At 39.7% G+C, this 20,044-nt stretch overlaps 1 protein-coding gene across 2 annotated transcripts in view; it reads right to left on the reverse strand.

Annotated features, from left to right (window-relative positions):
* Positions 1-20,044, reverse strand: part of LOC125450701 (KH homology domain-containing protein 4-like) — a 71,082-nt gene that overhangs the window by 29,145 nt on the left and 21,893 nt on the right. For both annotated transcript variants that reach the window (XM_059644813.1, XM_059644812.1), the window contains exons 5-10: positions 18,624-18,676; positions 16,588-16,742; positions 13,685-13,896; positions 10,323-10,383; positions 4,500-4,560; positions 1,563-1,894 (exon numbers count right to left, since the gene is read on the reverse strand). In XM_059644813.1, coding sequence (XP_059500796.1) covers positions 1,563-1,894; positions 4,500-4,560; positions 10,323-10,383; positions 13,685-13,896; positions 16,588-16,742; positions 18,624-18,676 — 874 coding nt within the window. The remainder of the gene's footprint in view (positions 1-1,562; positions 1,895-4,499; positions 4,561-10,322; positions 10,384-13,684; positions 13,897-16,587; positions 16,743-18,623; positions 18,677-20,044) is intronic.

Consider the following 20,044-nt stretch of genomic DNA (forward strand, 5'->3'; position numbering starts at 1 on the left):
CCAGGCAGCATCAGAGGAGCAGGAAAATTGATGTTTCGGGTTGGGACACTTCTTCAGAAATGGGATTTGAAAGCTAGCTTTAGTAGTGGTGACCACAAAATTATCAGATGGTTGTTAAAAAAAAATCCTCTTGTTTACTGATGTTTAATCAGAATGGAAATCTGATGTCCTTGCCTGATCTGGTCTACTTGAGACATCAGATTCACAACAATGTGGTTGAATTAAATGCCCTGGCAAGCAACTCAGTTCTGCGTAATTAAAGATTAGAGAAAAATGCTATCCTTGCCAAGGTTCCCAATGTGCCACAAAAGAATACAAAAATCAACAACTCATACAGGAGATAGTACATCAGGTAACCCAAGCTTGATCTTGAACATTTCTGATGAAAGGTCACTGGACTTGAAATATTAACTCTTTATCACTCAACAGATTTCGCCACACCTGCTGCATTTCTCCAGCACACTCATTTTTGTCCCAGATTTCCAGTATCTGCAAATCTTTCGTGTTTATTTTAGGAATAAACGTTTCTTTTCCAAGTGGCAAACAGTGACTAGTAGGGTACTGCAGGGATCAGTGCCTGAACACCAACTATTGACAGTATATAGTAATGGTTTAAATGAGGAAACAATGAAACAGATCTTCAAGTGTGAAGATATCACAAAGCTGGGAGAATATACTGTGAGGAGGATGCAGAGAAGCTCCAGTTTGGACAAGTTATGCGAGAAAACATGGCAGATGCAGTATAATGTGAATAAATGTAACGTTATCCACTTTGGTAGCAAAAATAGGCAGCCGGGTTAGAATTACAATAAATTGGGGACAGGGTGGTGTAAATGAGACCTGGGTGCCCTAATGCACCAGTCACTGAACGTAAGCATTCAGGTACAGCAGGCGGTGAAGGCAACTAATGGTAAATTAACATTCATAGTGAGGATTTCAATTACAAGGGCAGGAATGTCCACACCTGGAGTACTGAATGTAGTTTTTGTCTCCTTATCAGGGGCGATGTTCTGGCTATTAGTGAGTGCAAAGAAGATTTAACAGAGCGATTCTTGGGATGGCAGGTCTTATATACCTGGAGACACTGGATCAGTCAGGACTACATTCACTGGAGTTTCAAAGAGTGAGGGGGTATTTCACTGAAATCTGTAACACTCTAAGAGGATCAAGCAGGGTAGGTGCAGCAAAGACGTTCTCAATAACCAAACAGTCAAGAAAGAGGGGCCTTAAAAGTAACAGTTTCACCCAAAGAGTGGTGAGCCAGTGGAATTTTCTGCCACAGATAACTGTTGAGGCCAAAACAATAAAGACTTTCAAGACAGACGTAGACATAGTTCTTTGGACCAAAGGGATCAAAGGATAAGGGGAGAAAGCAAGAAAAGTCATGATCGTACTGAATGGCACAGCAGGCTCAAAGAGCTGAGTGGCCCACTGCACTCTATGCTTCTATGCCTCGTTTGTTTAAATATTCATGTTTTTAACAATTCAGATAAACAAATGCATACAAAGTTCAACTAGAAATGACTGATATTATCCGAACAATTGATTTCCTTTTTGCTTACCTGCTGCAAACTTGTTCCAGCTTGCTGCAAAGGCTGTGGTGTGTAACAAGGGCCTGGCATAGGCATCTGAAAGTTGTTCTGAGATCCAGGATTCATGATCCCAGACACTACTTGGTTTTGAGAAATCTCTGTTGGCAGACCAGCAGTATACTGTGTTGGAAGAGGCTGACTGAATTGCTGTGTAGTATACTGTGCAGTTGTGTTAGCAAATGTGTACGGGACAGATGTCGGAGGCTGAATGGAATATGGCTGTGATGTCATCACTGGAGGTAAAACAGAGACAGGATTCTGGGCAGGAGCCATAGATGGAGATGGTGTTACCATGGAATACACTGTAAAATAATGAAGATTTCAAAGCAAGTTTAAAGTTAAACATAGTGACACAATATGAACATTTTTGTTTTAAATTAATCTGCTTGAGATTATACATAACACACACAGAATTCAATCAAAGTAATATACATGCATAGAGATAATGGGAACTGCAGATGCTGGAGAATCCGATATAACAAAGTGTGGAGCTGGATGAACACAGCAGGCTAAGCAGCATCTTAGGAGCACAAGACATGCTGCTTGGCCTGCTATGTTCATCCAGCTCCACACTTTGTTATCTCTAATATACATGCATAAATTGTTCAGCTTATATTTCCAAATCAGAATAGTGAACAACTTGGACAGGAATGTGCATGTAGTGGCATTCCCATGTACCCGCTACCCTGGACCTTCTAGGTGGTAGTAATCACAGTGTTGGATGGTACTCTCTGAAGAGCTTCAGTAAATTTCTGTAGTACATCCTGGCAATTATGCACACTGCTGCTACTGCTCGTCAGTGGTAGACAGAGTTAACGTGGATGTGGTGCTAATCAAGCAGGATGCTTTGTCCTGGTTGCATCAGGCTTCAAATGTTGTTCGGGCTGCATACATTGCTGTAAGTGGAATATTACATCACACTCCTTATTTGTGTCTTGTAGACGGTAGACAGGTTTTGTGGAATCAGGAAGTAAGTTACTCCTTGCTACTTCCTATTGCTTTGTACTAGCTAAACCCCTTTACCTGTTCTAATATATTAATTTCTACATCAAGTGTCTTGTGACACCTTATCAAATGCCTTTGGAAGCACGCAGCTACGGGATTCACTCTATCCAACATAAATGTTAGTTCATCTGAAAAACATCTCTAATAAATTAGATAAACAGAATTTTCCTTTCAAAAGACGCTGCCTGATCGAATCATAATTTTAACATTCCATATGAAAAAAAAATCAAGGCCAACTTGCGTACAATTTTCTGCTTACAAAAACAGAGGCTGCTGGAAAAGCTCAGCAGGACTGGCAGTATCTGTGAAGAGAAATTATTTAACATTTTAGGTCAGGTGACTCTTCCTCCAAACTGGCCAAATCCAGAACGTTAACTGATTTCTCTTCATAGATGCTACCAAGCCTGCTGAGCTTTTCCAGCAACTTCCATTTTTGCTGCTGATTTACAGCAATCACAGTTCTTCTGTTTTTTTTAAAAACAGTTTACTGGTTTCTGACAACTGAATAAATCCTTGATCAATTTTCCAATCTGCCGGGAACCTTCCAGAGTCTCAGGAAAATTAAAACACTACAACTATTACAACTATGATCTATGCCAACGCAAACTTCACCAGCTAGAAGGACAAGCAGCAATTTGGACAAGTTATTGTCCAACCACCCTCACATTCCTCTCCAGGCCACATTCTATCCTCACTTAGAACTATAAGACTGTTCATTCATTTTCATTGGTAACAATTCTGAAATGCCTTTCATAATAGCACTTTAGGTGCAGCATCAAAAAAATGGGACAACAGCAGCTTGAGAATGTGGCTCACAACCACAATCACACGGGAATAAGGATGGAAAAGTAGTACTGGTTTAGGCAGCATCTCATCCAAGAATTTTTTTAAAACGTTTCCACTAAATTATTAATCATCCAACTTTCCCTCCTGCTCCCATATTTGGTGATATTGCTGTTGGTTCCTTCTCTACAGGGTGGTCCTATTCTCTTTCAAATCTATGTCATTGCTCCTTGCATCTTTCCTGGAACTCCTTGGTCGAGTCCCTTTAACTAGCTTGCTATCCCCGCCACTATACCAAAGTTGCTTTTATTAAAGTCATGAATGACATCCTACATGGATCTGATAAAAGTTAACGTATCCTTCCACTTCATTCTCAACTTATCTACAGTCTTTGATAAACTGACCACACCTACCTCCACCAACGAACTGCCACCACCATCCAGCTGATGAACTACTCTCACCAAGTGCTATTTGTAACTAATTGCAGCCAAACTATTAAATTCATCTAGCAAAGCAGAAATTTCCTCTAATTAAATTTCAGAAGACTGTAATCATGGTTTGTGGTCTACACTGCAAACTTTGTTTCCTTGCATGATTGCATCCCTCTCTTTATCAGCCGACACTAAACTAGATAGTTCATAACCATGAGGTCATATCTGATCCCAAGAGGACGTTCTGACTACAAATTTGTGCCATCATTAAAAACTGCTTTTCTTCACTTCTATACAAGTGGCCAACATTTTCCCCATCTCAGCTCACTGGCTGTAAACCACATTCAAGCCTTTGTTAGTATGGAATTGACAACTTCTGGATGGCCTCCCATATTTGACCTGCTATAAAACTGAAGTCAGTTACAACTCTGCTGTCTTGTCCAAGAGCTTATAAAGACATTTTCACCTAGTCCTCCTAAACTTGTGGCCGTACACTGGTTTCTAGCCAAGCAGCTTCTTGATCTCACAACTGTCATCCTGTTCTGAAATCTTGCCATGGCCTCAGAAATTCCTACCTCTACAATCTCCCGCAGCCTTACAATCCTCGAAGTTAAATAATAGCAACAAGTAAAACAACTTTCTTGAACATTTATGTTTTTGAATGTTTGCGTCAGTCCCACAAGAATACCTGATGGAGGACCCAGTCCTGATGTAATCTGGCTTTGATATCTAGAATATTCTGCATGTACCTTGAAGAGAAAGAGAGAGTATTCACAAATGAACATTACACAATTATTCCAGTTTGCAAACTAACAGATGGACTTAACGTCAGAATGTACATCTTTTCCGCTGAATTATGTATGATGTATTGCAAACTCTACCAAATAAGAGTAGAACCTATTTTTAACACAGGATTATATCAACAGTGGCAGTGAGCAGCGTGGATCCTGCAGCTGCTCGTGCACTTGCAGGCTTAGTTAAAGATTTATTATAGTTTTTTTAAAAAACAGTTTTACAGTTATGATTGTCATTTTAGCTTATAATACAAGATATTTTCCATTTTGTTTTAGTAACATTCCAAAAAAATCAAACAAATAAAATTGATTTTTTTTCCAAACAGACTTATTTTGAAACGGTCTTTTTAATGGCTTATGGTGAGCGGCTAAGTTTTTTTTATTCTTAATTCAGAAATTAAAAAGGTCTATATGTTTTAGAGTTTTTTTTTAAACCTGGCAAAGGTCTCCTTTCGAAAAAAAAGTCAAGTTTTTTTAAAACAAGGAATTCTACTTTTGTTCCAGAGCATCTGACATGTGGTCAGCTCCAGAGAAAGTGTTTGTTCCCACTGAGGAATTTATTGAAGAGGAATCATTTTTATTCAGTTAATTAGCTAAATGGTTGATTTTATTTAATTTTTGTATGTTTGATATATTTTAATTTTTTTTCATTTTAACATTATATTCTGTCAGTAATGAAAAGTAGTTTATTTTATATAAGGTGTGATTAAAACATCCTATTTTTTAGGCTTTACGTTATTAAGGTCATTTTTTAAGTACAGAGTTAGATGGTTAGTAGATTTAGAAAAGTTATTATCCAGCAGGATCAATCAGATAGATGAGTGACTGTCAGGCAAGGTAAGAGGTAATTCAAAAGTCCCTGGTGGCTATTCCTCTATCAAGTAGATATTCAGTTTTTGAAACATTGAAGGGGATAGGATGTCCAAGGAAAATGGAAGGCCAGTCAGTTATTGGAAACTTGGAACGATTCTTATGTTAGGCAGTGTTTGACAAGATTATAGGCGATTCTCCAGTCAGAAGCACAGACAGGCAACTCTACAGTAGTGAGTGTAAATTTAGGATGGTTTGTTGTTTTCCTGGTGCTATGATTAAGGAAGTTTCTAAATGTTTCAAGCATATTGTTAAAGATAAGATTGAACATATCAATAGGATTGATATTTTTAGTAAAAAGATTAAAGTAGTACAGAGTGAATTTAAGAGGTTAGGTAGAAAATTAAGTAGTAAAACCATAATAGTAGTTTCTGGTTTACTCCCAATGCCAAACTCAAACAAGGGAATGAACAAAAGGCTAAAGGAGATAAATCAATGGCTGAAAAGCTGGTGTAATTTTCAGGGATTCAGGTTTTTGGACAATTCGAATGTCTTTTGGGATAGAAAAGACCTTCTCAAAATAGATGGAACTATCCTAAACTGGAAAGGGGCCAATATCTTAGCAGGGAGATTTGCTCATTCTATTAAGGGAGATCTAATACAGATAGAGATGGCAAGTGGAGGAATTCCAAGCAGCAGTGTAAATGGAAAGATTGACCGGGTAAGTTCTAAATGTGAGGCCAGCACGTCAATTAGGAAAGACAGGCAAGAGAAAGTCAGAGTATGAAGTAACCCTGAAGAACTAAATTGCATTTATTTCAAAGCAAGCAGTCCTGGAGGTAAGGCTGATTTAACTCAGGGCATGTTTAAGAACATGGGATTGGGACGTCACAGCTATTACAGAAACTTGGATGAGAGACAGGCAAGGCTGGCAGCTCAATATTCTCTGTTTTAGACGCTATTGGAAGAATAGAGAAGGCGGCTGGGGTTGGGGGGGTGGTGGGCGGTGTTAAAGTGGTTGCCGTTTTTGACTAAGGAATACATTACTGCTGTAACTTGGGAAGACATTTCTGAAAGATCATCCTGTGAAAACGTATGGGTAGAAATTATAACTAAGAAGGATTACTTTGATGGGATTGTATTATAGGTTCCACACCCCCACTGTAAGTGAGAAACTGAGAAACAAATATGTGGGGAGATCTCAGATGTATGAAAGCATAATAAGATTGTAATAATGGGGGATTTTAATTTTCTAAACAATGACCAGATTACCATGGTGTTAAAGATGTGGATGGTGAAGAATTTGTCAAATGTGCTCAAGAAAATTTTCTTTATCAATATGTGGATGCTCCTACTAGAAAAGAAGCAAAACTAGACCTTCTTTTGGATAAGGCGGCACAGGGCAAATGACTGAAGTAAAAGTGGGGAACCATTTTGGTTTAGCAAGCATAATTCTATTAGTTTCAAACTGGCTACAGAAAAGGATAAGTCTTCCATAGAAGTTAAAAATTTTATTTGGAGTAACTCAAATTTTAATGGTATAAGGCAAGAACTTTCAAAAGTTGATTGGATTAGACTGGTCGCAGGTAAAAGGACATTTGGTAAGGGGGAAGCATCCAAGAGTGTGAAGACGAAAATTCAGAGGCATTTTGCTCCCATTAGAGCGAGGGGTGAGGCTGGTAAGACTGAAGAATAATGGATGAATAAAGATATTGAGGTTCTAGTCAAGAAGAAAAGATAATTTTCTTTTCAAGACAGCCAACTTGAATCTCTTAATCAATATAAAAAGTGTAGGGAGCATTCTTTGGAGAGAAATCAGGAAGGCAAAGCAGGGATATGAGATAGCATTGGCTGATAAAGTTAAGGATAAATCTAGAGGTCCTACAAATACATTAAGAGTGAGGGTAGAGAGGGGGTTGGGCCTCTCAAAGATCAAGCAGGTTGTCTTTGTGTTAAACCACAGGAGTTGGGAGACATACTAAATAAATATTTTGCAAGAGTTTTTACTGTGGAGAAAGAAATGGGGTCTAGAGAATGCAGAAAAATAAGCTCTGATGTCTAGCCCAAGTTCACCTGGACAAAACCTTCCACCCCAACCTCACCCTTAACAACTTCTCCTTCAATTCATCTCACTTCCTACTGACAAAGGGGGAGGCCATGGGTACCCGCATGGGCCCAAGCTATGCCTGCCTCTTTGTTAGTTACATGGAAAGATCCTTCTTCCATAGCTACACTGGCCCTAAACCCCACCTCCTCCTCTGTTACATTGATGACTGTATCGGCACCGCCTCATGCTCCCACGAAGAGCTCGAATAGTCCATCTAGTTCACCAACACCTTCCACCTGGACCATCTCTGATACCTCTCTCTCCTTCCTGGACCTCTTTGTTTCCATCTCTGGCAACCACCTGGAAACCGAAATCTATTTCAAGCCCAACTCCCCACAGTTACCTAAAATACACCTCCTCCCACCCACCTTCCCGCAAAAATTCCCAATTCCTTCACCTCTGCCGCATCTGCTCCCAGGATGAGGCATTCCACTCCCAAATATCTCAGATGTCCTCGTTTTTCAAGCTCCCCTCCCTAAGTGGTCTAGAACGCCCTCAACCACGGGTTGCATTTCCTGCAACCCATCCCTCACACCCCCTCCCTGCAATAACAACCAAAGCAGAATACCCCTCATCCTCACGTACCACCCCATCAACCTCCAGATCCGATGCTTCATCCTCGACACTTCCGCCATCTGTAATCCAACCCCATCACCAGGCATTTTTCCCTCCCCACCCTTATCTGCCTTCTAGATGGAACACTCCCTCTGTGGCTCCCTTGTCCGCTCCACACTCCCCTCTAGCCCCATCATATCTGGCACTTTTCCCTGCAACTGCAGGAAGTACTACACCTGCCCCACACCTCCCCACTCATCCCCATCCCAGGCCTGAAGAAGATTTTCCATATCATGCAGATGTTCACCTGCACATCTGCTAATGTGGTATACTGCATCCGCAGTTCCCGTTGTGGCTTCCTCTACATCGGGGAAACCGAGCAGAGGCTTGGGGACTGCTTTGCAGAACACCTACGCTCGGATCACACATAACATCCCAGTCGCAAACCATTTCAACTCCCCCTCCCATTCCTCAGACACCATGTCCATCCTGGGCCTCTTGCAGTGCCAAAACAATGCTACCGGATGGTTGCAGGAACAGCACATCATATTCTGCTTGGGAACCCTACAGCCCAATGGTATCAACGTGGACTTCACAAGCTTCAAAATCTCCACTCCTGCTGCTGAATCCCAACCAGCCCAGGTTGTCCCCGCCTCCCTAACCTGTCCTTCCTCCCACCTCAAGCACCACCTCTATTTCCTTACTACTAACTTCATCCCGCCCCCTTGAGCTGTCCATCCTCCCCAGACTGACTTATCTCCTCCCTACCTCCCCGCCCCCACACACCTTTACAGGCTCTATCTCCACCTCTTTGAGCTGTCTGTCTCCTCTCCACCTATCTTCTCCTCTAACCATCTTCTATCTGCCTCCCTTTCTCTCCCTCCCCTATTTCTGAAGAAGGATCTAGGCCCAAAACGTCAGCCTTCCTGCTCCTCTGATGCTGCTTGGCCTGCTATGTTCATCCAGCTCTGCGCCTTGTTATCTGGGACTAGTTTTGTTTGAAATTATGTTTGGCATGGACTGATTAGACCAAAGGTTCTGCTTCTGTGCTGTATGACTCAATGACTCTATCTCAGCATTATTTCTTGCATGAAAAAAAGCCTTCATTAAATTCTTCCAGCTCAAGTATGATCAACTCAGTTGCCATTATCAGTGAAATAACTGACATAGCTGTTGTATGCTTATAAAGGCAAAGTGTCCCAAAGTGTCTCAATCCACTCAGAGAAAACATTTCTCATGTGTCCTAAAACAGCAACCACTAATTTAAAATAGTGCCTCCAGTTCTGGACTCACCCTTAAGAGAAAACAATGTCTTTGTCCATCTTGGTAAGACCAATCTTGATCTTATATTTTAAACAAGTCATCCTTCACTCTTCTAAACGCCTATGAAATCAAACTCCAGCCAGTCCAACTTTGCTTCATATAACAATTGCTTATTCCAGATATCAATCTAGTAATCCTCCTCTGAACTAGCTCAACTTATTTACATCCTTCCTTAAGTAAGGAGACCAAAACTGCACACAACATTTGAGATTTAACTGCATCAATACCTTCCATTACTGCAGCACAACATTCTTGCTTTATGTACAATTCCCTTCATAACATATAGAATTCTACAACCTTTCTTTCTTACCATATCTGAATACTTTTGTGACTCATGCACTCAAACACAATGATCCCTTTACAACTTAGAACTTTGCAGTTGTTCCCCATTTAACAACTCCTGCCAAAGTAAACATTACATAGCCCCACCGTAAACTCCACATACCTGATTTCTGCCCAGTTACTCAACACGTATCCTTCTGCAACCTCATGTCCTTTTCACCACAAAAGAAATCACCCATTTTTGTATCAATGGTGTTATCAGCCAATAACAAAATACAACTAACAGATTTACTGGAGAGGTTCTTAACCATTTCTTTTGCAATAAAGTTAAACTTCAGTATGTCATTGTCAATCTGCTGACCAGATTCATAGAAACCATACAAACTAGGACAAATGGGCCATTCAGTCCCACAAGCGTGCTCCAACATTCAACGAGATCACAGATGAGCTGTTTGTGTGCCAAACTCCAGAGTCCCATCAATCCCAAATATCCTTTGATTTACTTGCCTGACAAGAATCTATCTACCTCTGCCTTGAAAATATTTAATGGCCCCGTTTTGACTGCCTTCTGATGCAGAGTTCCAAAGTCACTCAGGTTGCTTTTCTCATTTTGGTTCTAAAAATAACAAGGCATACTCACTGTCTGAAGCAAGTTTTCACAAAGTGTTTTTGCTGATGCCAAACCTTCTGGTTTAGGATGACTGCAAAAATAAAAACAAAAATGGCTAGACATTTATCAAGGATACTGAACATTAATTTTCCTGAAGTTTGAGTTTACAATTTCAGTATGGAAACCTTGCAGCTATAGTACAATATAACACAGTTCAAACCCCATTAGGACAGGTGACATGATTTAAAATTCAATTAATAAATCCAGAATTAAACACTAGTCTTAGTAATGGCTACCATTAAACGATCACTGACCGCTATAAGATCTCATCAGCTTCACCAATGTCCTTGACGGGAAGGAAATCTGCTGTCTTTACCTGTTCTGGCTTCCACATTTGACTCCAGAACCACAGCAACATGATTGACTTTTAATTGCCCTCTGAAATGGCCTAGCAAGCCACTCAGTTCAAGAACAGTTAGATATGGGGAACAAATGCTAGCCTTGCCAGCAATATCCACATTTCATGACAGATCAAACGCAAAAAGGTCAATGAGATAAATGCCAATTAGGTGGCATTAAATGTAGCATAAATGCTAACCACACCACATAGAAGACTGCTTACTTTTTATTAAACGGATGTGGTAAGCTTTTACATCCACCTAGGTGAGCAAACAAATCAACCTCTCAGCAAAAGGACAAAGCAACACTGGCGAGGCCAGCATTTATTAATTTCTTATCGCCTTCAAGAAGGTTGTAGCGAGCTGGGGTTTTTATATTTATTACTGGGATGAGGGCATCACTGACTGAGCATCATTTATTACCAGTCCCTAACTGCCCAGGGGGCAGTTCAGAGTCCGAGTTAATCACATTGCTGTGGATCCAGAGTCACATGTAGGCCAGGCCAGGTAAGGATGGCAGTTTCCTTCCCTACTGGACTTTAGCAAACCAAATGGGTTTCTCCAACAATTGACAATGGATTCATGGTCAACAATAGATTCTTAATTCCAGATTTGTGTTTTTTTTTATTTGAATTCAAATTCCACCATTTGCCAGGGCAGGATTCAAACCTGGGTTCCCAGAACATTATTAGGGTGTCTGGATTAACAGTCCAGCGATAATACCATCAGGCCATCACCTCCCCCACCAGTGGTGCTTTCCTGCAATTCTTGAATTTGAGGAACACCCATAGTGGTGTCAGATAGAAAGGTGGTGACCCACTAGCAGCAAAGGAACAGCGATATGGTTCGACTTCAGACGTTGAGACCTAGTCTTTGCAAAATAACACTAAAAGACATCTAAACCAAACCTGGGTGGTGCAACCATGTATCTGCTGTCTGTCTTTCTAGGTGGGAAAGGTACTAAGTTCAGGAGCTATTGTCATTGGAGCTTTGGTAAGTCACTGCAGTGCATCTTGTCGACAGTACAAACTATGCACCGTCCAACTTAGGTGGTGAAGAGAGTGAATGTTGAAGATGATCAATGGTTTGTCAACCAATCAGGCAGCTTTGTCATGGTTCTTCTTCTTTCATTAATTCACTTGTGGGACATGGGTAGCACAAGCTGGCCAGCATTTATTGGCTGTGCCTGTTTGGCTTTAAGGTGGTGATGAGCTGCTTCTTGAAGCACTGCAGACTACATGTTATGGGGTGACCCACAATACCCCGAGGGAGGGAATGCCAGGATTCTGACCCAGCAGTACTAAAGGAACAGCAATATATTTCCAAGTCAGAATGCTGAGTGGCTTGGAGAAACTTGCAAGTGTTCCCATGCACCTGCTGCAAATATCATTCTAAGTGGAAGTGGTCATGGGCTTGGAAGGTGCTGTGTAAGGATTTTGAGCGAATTTCAGCAGTGCATCTTGTAGATAGTTTTACTTTAATTCACTCATGGGATGTGGGCATCTCTGGCTAGGCCAGTATTTACTGCCCATCCCTAATTGCCCAGAGAACAGTTAAGAGCCAACCACACCACTGTGGAAATGGAGTCACATGTAGGTTAGACCAGTTATGGACAACAGATTTCCTTCATTAAAGAACACAGTGCCACAACTTCTGCTGGGTCTGTCTTGCCAGACGATGTCAAGCTGTTGCTTGAGCCCGGAGATGTACGTAGGAGGGCTTTGCAGGGTTGACAGGGCTGTTTCTGCCATTGTCTTTTCCCGTGCCTAGGCCAATGCCAGGTGTTCCATCCAGTTTCATTTTTTTGTTGATTGAGACATCGTAGCCATTGATACAACTGAGTGGCTTGTTGGGCCAGTTCAGGGTCAACCACATTGCTATTGGTCTGGAACCACAGGTAAACCAAACCATGTGAGGGTTGCAGATTCCCTTCCCTGAAGGACATTAGTGAGCCAGATGGGTTCTTCCAACAATCAACAATGGCTTCATGTCGTGAGTATAATCTTAATTTCAGATTTTTTTTTATTACTGAATTCAAATCCCACCATCTGCCATGATAGGATTCAAACCAGAGTCCTCATAACATTAGCTGAACTTCTGGATTAATAGTGTAAAGACTAGACCATTGCCTCCCCCAGTCCTGACTTGAGCCTTACAGATGGTAGGCAGGAAGCAACCCGCTGTAGAATCCTTAACCTCTGGCTTGCTGGCGTAACTACTTTGCTTATATGGCCGGTCCCGTTTACTTTCTGGTAATATTCAGGGTGTTGATAGTGGGGATTTCACCAACAGTAGTGCCAGTGAATATAAAGGAGCAATAGTTAGGTTCTCTTTTGCTGGAGACAGTCATTGTCTGTACTTTAGCTGGCATGAATGTTACCTGCCACTCATCAGCTTAAGTCTAGGTGTGGGCTAGATCTTGCTTCATTTAGACACTCACTTATACAATATCTCAGGAGTCGTAAATAGCACTGAATATTGTGTCATCATCAGTGAACATCTCAGCTTCTGACCTTTTACTGGAGTGAGGGTCCTTGATGAAGCAGCTGAAAATGGTTTGGCCTAGGATAAATATGTGCGAAGTTACAATGAGTAAATAAATCAGGAATTTTCCAGATTTGAACCCCAGGTTTAGGAGTAACATGAAGACACCGCCAATCTAACCTAATAGTGTCTTGTTGTGAAAGGAGCGTAGCAAGGTGGTGGGGATAGTCATTCATTACAATTTCCTGGGAATTCTGCTGATTTCCTACTAGTTTTGCCAGCAAGAAGCCTCAAGATCTCTGCAGAAATTTATAGCTAATCGGTGATATAAGTATTATTGGGATTAACATGGCTTCAACATTTTGTAATACTTGGATATTATTCTGCCAGTAAAATTAGGCTGCTGTACTACATCACTGATAAATTGCGAAGTATTTTTCCTCTGATGTTACCACCACTAGCCATTTTTCTATTCTATAAATTTATTTAAGTGAAAAAAAATCGACTTACGTGATATAAATATACATAGGTTCGAATGCCTCCCTTCCAGACATTGGTTCAATGAACCCTGACCCTTTACCTCGGAGGTGAACTTTGGCTCCTGTTTCATTCTGAATATGCTGCAGGAAAGACCCTCCTGGACCTTCCACTTTTTCTTTTGCACTGAAATTCGGAGGAGCATGCTCGAGACCTACAAAGATTTTGTCCTGAACAAAATGCATCTGTAAAGAGAAACAAAAATGCATTTCAGAATGTAGCAGTATGCCAATCGTAAAATAACTTCCAAACTACTTCTTAATATGCATAGAAAGCATCAAAATGTGGTTTAATTTTTGTTAGGAGCCAACTAAGCTGAAACCATAATAGCTTTAAAACTTTAAAACACTCATGTTCTTTCGAAAGGTTTATGGCTTAATGAGGTTCTATAAATGAAAGTGAAATTCACCATAACCCCAGAAGACCATAGGCCAGTCTCAATAAAGAGAGATGACTGTTGATAAGTTTAACCTGAGGGACACCATACCTCAATGGAGAGGCGAGGCGGAGAAGGCAGGACCTTCATGGTGACCTCAGTAGATACAAAACCTGCCGATGTCATAGATTAACGTGTCACGAAGCAGCTGTCCAGTACAAAGCATGACTGCATGCCAAATAAAACTTATCTTTTTCAAGGATACCAAACAGCAGTTAACATAACACAGGAATGCAATGGTAGTGAAGGTCCTCCATATGTCACATATCCTGTCAATTAATCATAAGGCGACACTAACAGCAGTCATAGGAACCACGCTTCATTTTACTGTATTTGCCTAGTTGAATTATGTTGGAATTACACTAATTTAAACAGCAAAAATTAAGAAGAGAAAATTAAAGCAATAAACACCAAGCAGACAAAACAATAAAAGATTTGCTGAAACTGTTTCAACTTCGTGGTCAAACGGATCCAAAATATTGCCCAATTCAGATGTAACCCACAAACATGATTGACCATTCTCAAAAGCCAAAGTACTTTACCTCTACAATAATACTAACTAGATAGTGAAGTTTATTCTCCATCCTGTTCTGACTACTACATTATTTCAACAGCCAGAGAAACCACCCCTCATTTCTCAATTCAGAAACACACTAAACAGCTTATCAGATAACATGCTCATTTCAATAATTTTAGATTACAACCACTGCTCACATTTTTTCAGACAGCAGATTCTTGGAAAGGTTTACTTGTTAAAATCTATACATACTTGCAACCCAACTTTTGATTTTATTTTTGGGTTACATCCTCATCTCTTTTGTCATTTCACTGCACTCCATCCGATAAGATAGTCTTATTGTTTTCATCACTACTCCTCTCCCAAACCCTTCTTCTAGCTCTGTACTTGCTTATAAACCGGTAAATCTCAAAATGTATCCAGCTCGAACAAAAAGACATCAGCTAGAAACTTTCATTGTTTCTCCCTCCCCAGATATTCCTTTAATTGCCGAGTACTTCCAAATTCCGTTTTCTACTGAAGAAGTTTATAGTCCACCATTTGAACATTTCATTTTGTGATTTGCTGGGATCATAAGTGGCTAGGTGGCACATCACGATGGAGTTGGACACTGCAGTCTAAAACAATGTCAAATAAAAAAGGCACTGACACAAATGCAAACTGCTCTCTCAAAGACACAATTAAAAACAGAATTAAAATTGAAAGCTCGACTATACTGATTTGAAATTAGATTGCTTTTAGAATTTAATTGAATTCTTTGATTGTTAAATTAATTTCAAATGTACTCCCCTCTCTTACATTGTGGATAATCTATAAAAGCACAAGATTTTAACGTATTATTCATTGTAATTCATATTAATATTCATCAGACACGCCTTAAAACTTACCTTTTTGACCATGTTTTTGGTCATGTGACCTGATAGCTTCATATCTGGTTCTAGAATTACCTGTCATGTGCTATGGGAAGCTTTTAGTGAACAAGAGGTATTATAAAAGTTGCTGTTGTTGAGATCGATGCCAGATTATGGTGTTTCAACACAGCGACAACCTTACTTTTTATCAGATTGTTTGCAGGCAAATTCTACTCACAATGGAAGATTTTTTCACTACTCAAGACCAATGGCCTTTCTTTGAACACAATTTTTCAATGTATCAAAACGGCACATTTAATTCCTGACTAAGGGCAGATTTATAGTGATCATTTATTGTCAACGCAGAATGATTTTGATTTCACACAAAGACCAACTTTGCCACACACACAGTCAAGACCTGAACAGACTATGCAGCAAGTAAAAATCGTCAGGGGAAAGTACTTGGGATTGCAGAGTTGAAGTTCAGTGCCATGGCAAACCTGGAAGTGCTCAGGAATTCTGCTAAGCTCATGTTTTAAACCCACCTGAACTTAATTCAGATATTTAAAGAGAAGAGATTCTCCCCAAATGGTCTCTAAATATAATACTTTAAACCTTCAGGCAGAGCTCCGTGTTTGTGTGAACAGAAACATGCAAAGGCATAAAAATTATAGCTTCAGCCAAGTAGAAGGCAAGTAAAGCAAACAGGTCTCACTGGAATCCTGCCACCTCTAATTTTAAAATTCTTATTTAAAGCTGGCTGAACCATTTGCTGTCCAATTCAATTTCAAAATGGGCATCAATCATTTAGCAAAAACGTGCTTTAAATGAAGTGTCCGATTTAACAGAGTAAATTAGAGTGGAATTAGAGTAATATTGCAGTTATTAAATCAGCACAGTCACATCAGGATAACAAATTTAAAATTAAATTACAAGACTGTAATATTATATTTCAATTGTGTATTTATTCCAAATCTGTCAATGCGTAAATTCATTTACAAATGCTTCTGTAACTGAGGTTAACCAACACAACTGCATACCAACATTCTGTTTTAGCCTAAACCATACATACCCCTGGTTGTAACTGGGGCAAAGAGTTGTATGGAGAATTGTGTGCAGCCATAGGACTACTCCTTGCAGTAGAGGTCACTACAGGTGGAAGTGGCTGTTTGATGGCTTCTTTTGCTAATGCTTCACCAATAATCTCTTTGATCCTGTTTACAGCCCCTGAGATGAAAACAAATCAGCTGTACTCGGTGCACATTGTTTTCTTGGAATGGAAGTTATATTACAGCAAAATAACTGCAAGTAAATTAAAAAACCTAAAAACGCTTCAAGGTGGTCTCAACATGCCTATAAAATTTACTACACAATCTACTTTATTAACACCGTCAGCAGGACTTTTTTTAAAAAATCAAACTCAACAATGACCTGCTGAAGAAAACATAATGAAGATTGCATCAGCAGGTTTGCAAGATAAAAACCTGAATGAAAGTGCAGTTCCTGCAATAAATTTATAACATTTTTATATTAACAAGTTCAACAATCTACACATTATCTTCAAAACCAAATTCCAGTCTAAAATTAAGTATTTTGACAGTTGTGACATCTTCTAACATCCCAGAAACACCCACGCAGAGAAGTTCACATAATTTAAAAAATCCTCTATGCTCCCCAAACTTTAGTATCGCATTGGTTCTGCATTAAAATGAACAATTCAGCCTTTTTCCAAAGCAATTACGTAAAACCAGTATTTTGTTACACATTAGTTCATACTTAAGTTCTACTTCATTTTAACGGAATTAATGCAACCTGTTAAAAGATAGGCACAGTCCCTCTATCACAGAAGTTTGTAATGAGTAGATGATCCAAAGACAGATTTAGTCCCTTTTTGTAATAAGTTAGCCAGATCACACAGGGGGTGGAAATGGCAGGGGACTAGCAAAAAAAATGATATGGACACAAAACTGGCATGAGAACCACTGGTTTAACAATGTTAAGATAGAAAATCAGCTATCAGTGGTGCTCTAGAGAGTGTGGTGCATGTACAGAGAAAATAAAAACTATTCTTCATGGTCTCTTGGAAACTGGCCTGCTGATAATCATGGTCAGGGTTATATAAAAACAACAATCAGTTGAGCCAATTATGTGGTGGCAGCTGACCCCATGGAATCATACCCCACTTAATACCTTCATACAAGGTAAGATTACAGGGGAAAATAATCAGTTACAAAATAACTGACTATCTATAGTTAAGATCAACAGAAATAATCTATTAGATAGATAAAAGATAGACCCAGATCTTCCAATTACCATCAGAATACACAACTGACAGTAACCTTATCAAAGATTGCTCACTTACCTGTCAGTGACCATTACGCCAGCATTCAAAATCTGTCCTCCATTGCAGGAAACCAGCTAGAAATCCACTTAGCGCTGATGAGCGCAGGAGACCATGATGAGTCCCCTTTTTATGGGGATAGCAGCCAGTAAGTAACTCATTTAAAAGGTCCCAAAGCCATTTTGACAACTATTGCGAGAAGTGCAAAAATAGGTGGATGAGGGATATCATGTGACAGGCGGACGATAGAGTACATGAGATATGGAAGGCGAGAGGATAGGGTTGGTCAGGCATCAGAGGAGTGGCAGTGGAAGCGACTGGGGTAGGGGGCTGTCCAGTTGGAAGTTAGAGTTGGGGTTCAATTTCACAGTTTGCCATGAGCAGGTTTTAATTCCTCTTACATTTGCTGGCTACCCATAAAGCTGAGTTACAATCCTCCGAAGTCTCGGACTCTATCAGATTTGTGGATTTTTTGGGGATGGTTAGTGCCCATTGGAAATGAAAACGTCCAAACCAATTTCCGCATAATCAGTGCGTGAGGACTCTCAGAAAGTCCCCATGCACATCCTTCAGTGTATGCCTGGTACCTGGCTAGCCAGAGAACAGAAGATCTGGGCCATAGTCTATTATTCATCAGATAGCACCCAACGTTTTGTAGGTTTAACAATTATGATTGAGTATAAAAATTACAATTAGCACCCAGATTACACAAAAATGACTGAATTTTAATCAGCGAAATTAGACATAGCAATTTCAACAGTTCTTACTGTCCACACTCTTCTGCGTCTGTGCCTGTATGCAAAGGTAGAGGGGTCGATCCCTAAAGAAAGAATAATTATTGACTTAAAGCGCTTTAACTTCAATGTTACTAATGCATAACAATGGCACCAAAGATAAAATAAATTTCATACTTTAAAACAAAACACACAAACTGTGATTCTGGGTTTCAGTACTGGTCAATTATCTACGAGTAACTAAAGAGTTAGGCAAAGAAAACAGTTTTGTATATAAAAGATTTTCATTTATATAGCACTTTTGGCAATCTCAGCATATCACAAATTGTCTTTTAGACAACTCTGAAATGCAATGTCGTGTAATGTAGAGAACACTGTATACAAATTGCACACAGGGAGGTCTCATAAATAAGTATAAAATGAACAAATAATGTGTTAATGATGTTGATTAAGAAATAAATATTATCCAGGACAATATCCTAGTCGAGGTAATCAGATTTCACCCAATGCTCATTTTAATAAAACATTTGAGAAATGACCTAAATTTATAGTTTTATTCACAACTTCAAGATAATCCCAAAGTTCTTTACAGTTGATGAAATATTTGTGAATAGAAATCAATATATTGTGTGGTATGACAGCCAATTTCAGACAGCACGGTCACACAAACAGCTCAATAAAAATCAGATGCTTTAATAATGTTAACGGAGGGATAAATACTGGCCAAAAAAACTTCCCTGAAATAAAACATTTAAGCCCACCTGACAGGGCAGATGGGATTTCAGCTTAATGTTTAATGAAAAACATCTCCAACAGGCCAAGTGTTACATGGCAAAGTCGTACTATATTTTGTGCTCAAGTCTCTGAGATTCAACCCAGAGATTTACCAGAACCACTGTAGACATTTAGATAATACAACTGACCATTCACAGGGCTGTACCTTTTTAAAAAATCATACATATAAATGTCAGAAAAATACAGCATTCCTCTTGGTTAAACATTTTAGTGAATTCTGGTTTGTTATGCTCTTTAAGTGCTTTGTTAAATATATTATTGACAGCCACAATTAAATATTTATCAACTACATTCTAATTTATTCCCTTACAAGGCCGACCTCTGATGAAGCATCATCTAGACTTGAAATGCTACCTTGCTCTCTCTCTCCATGGATGCTACCACACCCGCTGTGATCGCCAGCATGTGTTTTCAGTACAGATTCCAGCATCTGCAGTAATTTGCTCTTACTCCTAAATTACACAGCCAAATAAGTTTTGAACTTCGCAGATATGATGCTCTTCTCGAAGACTAACCCCAGAGGCAACAAAGTACAGAGCAAGCAAGCAACAAGCAGCAATATTTACAAATACACCACTGCAGTAGGACAGGGGCACACACTTGTGCTTATTCAATGGCAATTTAAGATACTTTGGAAACATGGTCTGTGCAGAGGTAGT

This window comes from Stegostoma tigrinum, chromosome 3 (assembly GCF_030684315.1).
Source record: "Stegostoma tigrinum isolate sSteTig4 chromosome 3, sSteTig4.hap1, whole genome shotgun sequence".
NCBI lineage: Eukaryota > Metazoa > Chordata > Chondrichthyes > Orectolobiformes > Stegostomatidae > Stegostoma > Stegostoma tigrinum.